Source organism: Rhipicephalus microplus, chromosome 9, assembly GCF_043290135.1.
Source record: "Rhipicephalus microplus isolate Deutch F79 chromosome 9, USDA_Rmic, whole genome shotgun sequence".
In the NCBI taxonomy this organism is placed as follows: domain Eukaryota; kingdom Metazoa; phylum Arthropoda; class Arachnida; order Ixodida; family Ixodidae; genus Rhipicephalus; species Rhipicephalus microplus.
Window position 1 is genome coordinate 46,320,338 of NC_134708.1, and position 9,270 is coordinate 46,329,607.

General features: G+C 43.4%; 1 protein-coding gene across 4 annotated transcripts in view; it reads left to right on the top strand.

Moving 5' to 3' along the window:
* Positions 1-9,270, top strand: part of LOC119163787 (uncharacterized) — a 29,660-nt gene that overhangs the window by 12,265 nt on the left and 8,125 nt on the right. For 3 of the 4 annotated variants that reach the window (XR_012886105.1, XM_037415860.2, XM_037415859.2), the window contains one exon: positions 9,068-9,113. Coding sequence is in view for 2 of the 4 variants with exons in the window: in XM_037415860.2 (XP_037271757.1) it covers positions 9,068-9,113 (46 nt within the window). In the remaining 2 variants the exon portion in view is untranslated. Of the gene's footprint in view, positions 1-9,067; positions 9,131-9,270 lie in introns of all 4 variants that reach the window. The other variant, XR_012886104.1, reaches the window with a different exon arrangement.

Sequence of the window (9,270 nt, forward strand, 5' to 3'; positions counted from 1 at the left end):
TGGTCTCCTTCAACGACGCCTTGCATGTCTGTTGACTCTTGAGTGCCGACGAAAATGCTGACACTGGACTGAGGAGGAATGGTGACTTGGTGTTCCAGCACATTCAAGGCGTATCTTGCTGGCGACGTGTGCAGCGGCAGTGCTTTATGTGTGGATAGTGTTATGGACTTTGTTCTCAGGTCGATGACGGCACCATGAAGGCTTAAGAAATTCATACCAAGGATGACATCTCCGGAGCAATGCTGTAGTATAATGAAGCTTGCGGGTAAATCTTGCTGTTAATGGTGACTCTTGCATTACAGATTCCTGACGGTGTAACTAGGTGACCTCCAGCAGTATGAATTTCGAGGCCTTCTTAGGCTGTCCTAACTTTCTTCTATTTCGTGGCGAATGTCCTTCTGATGATGGAATAGTCAGCTTCGGTGTCGACGAAAGCTGTTACACTGTGGCCGTTGATGAGGACGTCGAGGTCGCTAGTTTATCGCCTTGCGTTGCAGTTGGGTCGTGGCGTCGAATTACGACTACGACGATTTGTACCGCTGGTTCGACGTTGCATCGTCAGGTATTCTGCTCGCTGCAAAGTATCGGCCTCCGAGCTGCGTTCGGGAACCGGCATGTTCTTGACGTTTCGTCTCGTCGATGCCTTCAATGGCGGCGGCGGAGGATTTTTGACAGTTCGTCGTACAGCAACTGCACCTCCATCGATTGCTGCCCTTAGTTTTCCTGATACAGGCTAGGTGACCTGCCCTGGTTTGGGCCACTGTACTGTCGACGGTGTGGTGACATATAGCGGCCGGGTAAGGGTGAACGAGATTATCCCCGGGGTGTCCTCTGTGTTCCGGTGAGATAGTCGGCAACGTCACGTGTTCTTTCACTCCTATGTTGATGTGGCACGTCGATGGCAAAACCTTGTAGTCCCATCTGGCGGTACTGGCAGTGGCAGTACGTTTGACCGGCTTCACCACAGTAGTAGCACAGTGGGGGGTGGTCAGGGGCGTGCCAGACTTTCTTGAAGCATCAGTCAGGCTTCCTTCAACTGTCAGTCAGTCTTCCTTCAACTATAGCGCTGGCCTGCTGGCGGGTGGTATCGTGGCGGTGGTGCCTGGCCGAAGAACTGCGGTGAGGCAGTGTCCTGGCGAGGGCATGGAGGAGCGTTGCGGCGCACTGCAGCGGCATAGCTGATTGCTTCCGGTTCAGACTGCAGTGTTTCTGGGATTCCAAGCGACTGCCGAACTTCTTCACGGACAATGGCGGCGATTGAATTGGCTTGAGGCTGCGTCGAAGGCAACAGCTTCCGCAGTTCCTCCCGCACGATCGCTCGAATCGTTTCGCACAGGGCGTCGATACTAAAAGCATCGACGCAGTTGAGTGAGGCGCGGCGGTTGTACCGAGTTGTGCGCATCTCGAGCGCCTTTTCCATAGTCGTGACCTCGGTAATAAATTCGCTGACAGTCTTAGGCGGGTTCCGGACAAGTCCCGCTAACAGCTCTTGCTTGACCCTCCGTATGAGGAACTGGAGCTTCTTTTCCTCAGCCATGGTGAAGTCGGCGTGCCGAAAGAGCCGGGTCATCTCTTCGACAAAGATGGTTACACTTTCATTAGGGAGTTGCACCCTTGTCTCCAGCGATGTGGTGGCCCTTTCCTTGCAAATGACGCACGTGCTCAGGAATGTCATCCGAAAAAATTCCCAGGTTCGTAGCACTGATTCATGGTTTTCGAACCAATTTTTCTTTGGGGTCCCAGCTGTTCAAGGCGGCGACTCAGTCGTATATTTCGATCCAGCTTTCCAGGTCCTCGCCTGACGATCCATGTAATGTTGGAGGTTCCTTGGGCTGCCAGAGAACGACTGCGGCGGGCTGAACGGGTGCGGTCATCATTGCTGCTGATGATTGCGGGATTCAGGGCTGCCTTGCTGTTTCAGGAAGGGGCCCGTACTCTGGTTGCAATCTCCTCTGCCAGCGGCTTGTTGGCTCCTCAGGGTTGGCTTCAGTGTCTTCTTTGCTGCTTGGGCTAGGTTCGCGGCTTGAAGGGGGCGTTTAGAACATCGAAGTAGCAGCACCTCCACCAGATGTCATGGGGTCGTGACGTCGTGAAGAAGCAGACAGTACATGAAGATAAAACTATTTATTTGGGCGAACCTGTGCCTGGTAAACGGAAAGTTGGATCACAGTAGCAAACTTGCACTGATAGCGACGACTGCAGCATCGGCCGTCGATAAACTGACAAGCGGCAAAGAACGTCGGCATTTATACACTTGCCATTGAATGTTCTAGCCTTATCGCTAGTGTAGAGTTCGGTGTCGCTGTCAAAGAGTATCACGCCGAGATCGTCCACAATCGGAAAACTTTTCGTCGGTACACCGTCAATCCATGACCACAGGCATGTCTCAAGGTGTTGTCTTATAGTGCGCGACAGGAATGTGCGAGGCTGCACCAAAATGCTGCACCCTCGTGCTAGAAGGTGCAAGGGTTCGCGGCACCATGATGACACCTAACCAACAACCTGTACAATCGAAGACGGTGGTGCAGGGGGTGCCACTGTCTTCTTTGAGAATCGAGGAGCGAGGTGCAGCGCACCATGAAAAGGTGCAGACTGTGCAGAGAACATAGGTGATCGAATTGACCTACTATTAACTATATGCGAAAAAAGCATGAACATATGCATTAATATTTCTAATTGTTGCTTGCCTTCGAATAGGCACTTGCCGTTAAATCTTTCCTTGGAATAGCTTGCAGCTTCTTATTCTTGGGGCCAACGCCCCATGCAGAGAAAGACACATGAAGTTTGGTCCACTGTCATAATTTCCTTTGCTGCCAGGGACGCAACAGCGGCCCAGGTTGCTGGAAGCACTTGACCACATGTGGCTCAACGGATTTCTCACACGAGGAACATTCCAGTGTTCCCGAATGGTTCACTTAATGATGCACGAATATATAACAAGCACAAGGGCACAATTATGAACTGTAACAGGTTAAGAAATTCACAGCTTGATTGAAAATTCGGGGGAAAAAAAGACACTCGCAAGGAATAAAAACCATGTTCACTCTGTGCAACTTCGCGACGACAGAATGTCTTACCGAGCAGATGAGGTGAAGACGAAAGGAGCAAAATTGACCTACGCGGCAAAACAGGTTGTGTTGACCAGGACAACACGTGTGAAGTAGGTCGCTTGTGTGGGTAGGGTTGAAAAACCCATAAGCTAGTCTACATAGTGTTGGTTCTGCAAGCTCCTAGGCCACGCCTCAGGAACTGGGTGAATAGGAGCGACCAGCATTGACGTCGACAATCCTGGGATAGCCCTGCGGGGCTGCAGTATGTTGAAATAAATAAATGTTGTCATCATGATGCCCACATGTGGTATCGTCTGGCGGCGGCGCCTTGCTGCCAAGAAACGGTCTCACTTGCTTTGTTTCGCTTGCTCTGTGCGGCGTGTTCGTGCGACTTCAGCATTATTGTTGTACCGCTTCGATTGATTAGTCGTGGGGCCGTGATTGCGAATGTGATAATTTGAATCTATGGTCATCAGGAATAAGTAACAGGCACCCATCGTTCGTATGTCTTACTAGACAGGGTGGCCCAGGCGTGTGTCTCCAGCTGCCTTGTCGCTGCTCGGTGTGGCATCAATTTCACAGTCACTGCTTGGAAAAGGATCACACCAAAAATGACTCGCCACACTGTGAATCACTGCAATTCCATATTTCTCTGCGTTTCCATCTTTCCTTGTGGACACTGATGACAATGGGGGTGGTGAAAACATGCCTATAAACATGCGCGGCAAGCAGACGAAATCTCAACTGCAGGTCGCGTCGCCATTTTGTGTGGACACGTGATCCGATGGGGTGGGACTATGGGAGGTGACCATTTGACAGCGCTGGCGGCGTTGAAAGTTGGCAGGCTTTAGACCACTTATGAATTTGGATCTATGCTGGTTATACTAATCGATATTACACATAATATTCGTCCCTCTTTTGCACTATTAGTATCGAATCGTTACTTGGGGACCGATAACTACATGTTGATGCAAAAGAACGCGGCATGCATCAAGTTGATGTCACTGCTCCTTCAACAGCTCTCCGTGTGCTTTTGCAGATGTGTCTATCCCTTTATGGAGAAACGGAAAAGTCTTGTGCTTCGGATATTGTCAGAAAAACATTCTGCCAGTGCCCTCCTGAAAGCCATTCATCGTTTCAGGAAAATTTTGCTGCTTAATATTTTGTGAACGTGGGATAGGGTGGTGTCCGGGGACTGCTAGTTTCATTGAAGCGATTGAAATGAGGAAGAATGATGGATTTCTTTTGTGATGTTTATGTATCATGAGCGTAAAGAAGTATTGCCTGTCTTACAAAGCACTGATTGATGTTAGGTGTTTATTTATTTATGCACTTCTTCACACGTCTGTTTGTACTAAGAGAAACAAATTTTCAGCGAAGTAAGGCTTCACTCGGTAGTGACACTTTGATTTTCACTGCAGAATGCAAGTGTACAGTGGCAATGTGGTGTTACTTTATTATGCATTTTGCCTTCTAAAGCTTTTGTGCATGTGCGTGCGTTGTGTTTTCTAGTCAACAAAATCTTCTAATTATATGGGCTAATAAAGTAATTTTTTGCAGTGCCATTTACTGAGCGACAAACATTTAAATTTACTTAAATATTTCTCTATTATATCACCAAACATAGTCATTGGTCATGGTCAGTGATCATTCGAATGATCAGTGACAAGCATGATCACTGGTATTTTTTTCCTTGGCCTTTTCTCTCAAGTGATGCGTAAAATGCGATGAGTGCATTGTGTTGAGTGCACTGTTTCGCAATATATCCATAATGTTTTGACCTTTCTGGTATATTAGGACAGTCTTGAATTGATTTATAACGATTGTCTTCATTCAGTACACAGTAAATGCGTGTCAATTTGATGCTTGGTAGGAAAATATGATTACTGGACATGTTTGTTAGTCAAGGCCTAAATTTGCATATCTTAATGGCACGAAGTTCTTCGTAGTTTGGTCGTATATGGCCTCAACCCGGTTAACTCACACGGTCATTGGAGCACGGTGGGCATAACGCGCCAACAGTTTTACGTGAAAAAAAAAAAAAAAAACACCTGCATGCCGCTATAGGTAAGGGTGTAGTGCAGAACACCTTTCAGGCTTATCGAAAACGGGCGTCTTGTAGCTTCGCCACATTGTGAACAATGTTGTGGGATGACAAAAGTTGCAACTTTTCGCTTCTTTTATGCAAAATAAGTACAGCATTTACAGGTTTACGAAGAAATTGAAAATATTTTATGGTAGAAATATTTGATTTTTTAAATATTTCTGGTAGTTTGGCATTTGGTCGATACATATGTTTTGTCCAGTCCCCTAAAATCGGAGCTAATTATATTTTAACACAGTTACGAGATAAAGTAGACTTTGTGCTGATATGTATCGTCAAGTTAGTGTCTGAAACATTGCATAGCTTACTTGTGTTCCATTCTGTCATTATGCTGTCACTGAAGTAGTTTAGAGAAAACGGAAAATGTGTAAACTGAGCAAGTACACTAAAGAACTTATATTTTATACAGTCCACATAAATGTGCCAGCATTTCTGACCACTAAATTTGTAATATCATTTCTATCCCTTCTGAATGAATAGCTTTTCTTTTTCATATTTTTTGCAGTTTGTTTCATATTAATCTTGTTCACTCGTATCTCATTTTTTATACTTTTTGCACTTAATTATGAAGTTGTTTGTTCACTGCAGAGCATTTTATGGATATTTCTATGGGGAAAAAAAAGTGCCATAAATGTTTCACTGGGCTGGTGCATAATCTATTGGCGTATTATGAAGAAACTTTTGTCATTTAGGTGTAGTATAGATTAACATCGAAATTGCATTTCTGTGCATTTACTGGAGGTTTTTGCATGTATTAGATATGGAGAGGTAGAAACTGTTTGTAACTGTGTCGTCGTAGCACAGTTACTGGTGCATAACTTGTAGCTTGCTTAGGCACTTAGGCAAATTGACATGGCCTTCTTGGCTTTATTATATGTTGATATACGAATCCTGCTCAGTTTAGAACAGCCACTGTGTAACAACGTCTAATTTGCTAACCAAGAACTGCAGTTTTTATTTTTTCGTAATCTCACAAAAAAAAAACCTTGAGCTGCCACAGTATGAGAAAATGGGCTCCATTATAAGATATCCTATATCATATTTGCCAATTCCAACATTTATCATACACTTATCATCAAATATTTAACCTATTCGTGTATTACTTGACCCAGCAGCACATTTTATTGATTAGCGCAGTGTATGCAATTTCTTCCTGCCGTTTTGTGTAGTTGTACACTGTTATTTATGGATGGTGTTCTTTTTCATGAGCAAGTATTATAGCAATGACTGTTTCGACACAGCAGATATGAAATGACGAGCAGCTGTTTGAATAGGTTACATGGGTCTTTTCTGCCACTTTATTTCGGTACTAGTTGTGCAATTGATTTCTGGCATTTATAGAACATACTTAGTTGATCTTCTCATGCAGGTTCAGCCGGAGCCTTTACAAGTTCTCAAACCTCATTCAGATAGTTTCAGCAGCTTCAAACATTGCAAGTTATTTCCCACAAACCCTTCACACTTTGCCAACTCAGTTTCAGTGAAAGTTTCAGTCAAAACCGGAACCATAACCGTGTCTACAGTCTCTACATCTTGCATGCTACATCCGTCCTTTAAAGCACCTTGTAATGGACATTCCTGCCAAAGCATACCAATCAGCAGTAGCTGCAGAGGATTCTATGTTCGTCATAATGGTCCCCCCTCTTATAACATGCATAGCATATCGACGGGGAGTTGAAGGAGTTTGCAGTAATCATTTTTTTAATGCATTAATATTAAATTTTTTTGTGTAAGTGCTGCATAAGCACATTCTTAAATCAATGTATCTCTGCCTAGGTTCAAGTAAGTTTAGCTAGCTTGGGAACTTGAGAAAGTTTGTTGCTGGTTGTTTATAAAGCTATACAGAACGTAGGTAAGATATTAGAAACTTTTTTTATATTCCATGAGCCATTGACTTCATGTTGTGTTCGTTTATTTTGCTATTTGTTGAATTGTTTATTTCCATGCATATACTCTACATTTTCTTCATGACTCATCTGTTTTATCTGTGCTGTGCTATATTTGTTTGTGATGCTTGTCAGTTGTTTCCTGTTGTAGAGAGTTAACGAGAACAACTCTTAGTTATTCCTTCACACTTAATGCAACTGTATGTGATACGCACAGTGCTCTGCATATTATTTGTGTTCTATGAGCTTGTCATCAAAATGTGGTTTTGAAGCTTTATTTCAAGCACCACTATTTAGTTAATTGCTATGGCTAATTAAGCTAAGTGTGCTATATAATTTTTTTTTTTTTCATATCTGTTTCATGCCATTGTTGATGTCATTTTTTCATCCATGTTATTGTGGCTCTAGCATTGGTTGTCTAGTTGGTAAGCTGCCATATCAGAATGGCCTTAAACCCAAGGCTTTGTTTGCCATTGTGTGAAATGCTATCTAGCAATATTTAGCAAACCTTTACATACGAAATATTCATGAAAAGATCATGCACTTAGTCTGTTGATACATCTGCTTTAGACACAAGTTCAATGTTTGTGCACGGCTCAATCGACTTAGAAAAAAAAATCTGTATGGTTTTTGCTTTTGAATCGCTTTAGGCATACCCATAATAGACTGCGCGACTTCTTATTTGTATTCAAGTCAAGCTCAAGAAGAATGCTGATCTTTTGTTCAGAGCCAACAGCGGCAATGCAAACATCCGAATCTCTGTGGCAGGGCCTCTAAAGTGTTGTCAGTTTCTGTTCGTAGAAATAGACTACGAATCTGAAAAAGCAACATTATTGAACAAAATATGCAACGCACCTTTGTTCAGATAGTGCTAAAGGATGACTTTTAGCTGTGGAACTCGGCCGTACATCTCAAGGGAGCACAAGCACATGCACGCTTGCATAGGCTGCTCACTAGAGAACTGCTGGCGCTCGACGACGTAACTGGCAGACAAAAAGCTGATGCAGTGGTTGAAACTTAAAATTCGCTGAATCATAATGAGCTTTTCTCTTTTTGTTTATTAATTTTGTTCTCCTTTTCTGAATTTTTAAGCACAGGGAGGCTGCATAGCACCCCCTGTACCACCAAGTTTTTCGAATTTGTATAATATTTTCTAATTTCTTCAAAATTAAAAATTAAAACAAAAAGACATTTAATAATAAACAGCACAATGCATTTCAGGCGGGTTGATGTTGCAATGACACATCCGTTTTTATGTTTCAGTCCTTTGGTGAACTGTTTGTGTGAGTGTGCATGCCCCTTCTTGCACTCCTCAGAGATTTGTGGCTGAGTTAAAGAGCACAAAGCAAGCGTTTAGCACCATCTGAGCAAGTGCGAGAAGTAAAATAGCCATCATTGAAACTGTCGAAAATTTAATTACTTGGATAGCACCTTGTTCACAAGTCTTGTGTCAAAAAAAGCCCTCCCCACCTTGCAAACTGGGGCAGCCTCTTCAGGGATTACCGTAAAATGTACAGATGCATATTTGTTTCAGGGGTGAAGCTCCTAAAGTTGTGGGTCTGTCTTTTCTCTGTGACTGATTTGTAACCACCTCTGCAAACTGCTCACTACTTCCTCCTTGCAAACACCTCACTACGCCTCATCACCGGATCCACCACTTTAGCGACCATAAAGCACCTTTGCAAACAAAAACAAAAGAAAAGTTGATTTGTATAATATATGCCGTTTTAAATCTTTCAAATGATGTAATGGGCTACCTTTCACGAGAGCCAGCACGGTGGTCGCATGTCAGCAACATTTGCAGGCGTGTGTGTTGGCATTGCGCAGCTGCATTTGTGAACAGTTGTGAATAACTTAATATAAATGTTTATTTGTATAATATGTGCACAGTCTCACGTCTTTCTAATGTTATCATTCTTTCCGTGGATATGACGTGATTTTTTTTTTTTTCAAATTTTATTCCCGAGAAAAACACAGCAGATGATCGAAACTTGTTTAATTACTTGGCAAAAATTTCTTCTCTGCAGGTTGTGGTGAAGGTGGAACGACCTTGTTGGGCATCCAATACCAGGTGTAAGCAGGTGGAGATTGTGGGTGCAGTCTTCAGGACACTTTCTGCCTGTTTTTCAATGTGTCTCCTATGTCCTGTGTACAGTACTCAAGGATTGAAATGGAAAAAAGTAGGGCTAAGTAGCGCAAATACTTTCGCTTTATATGGTCTTCATTTCGG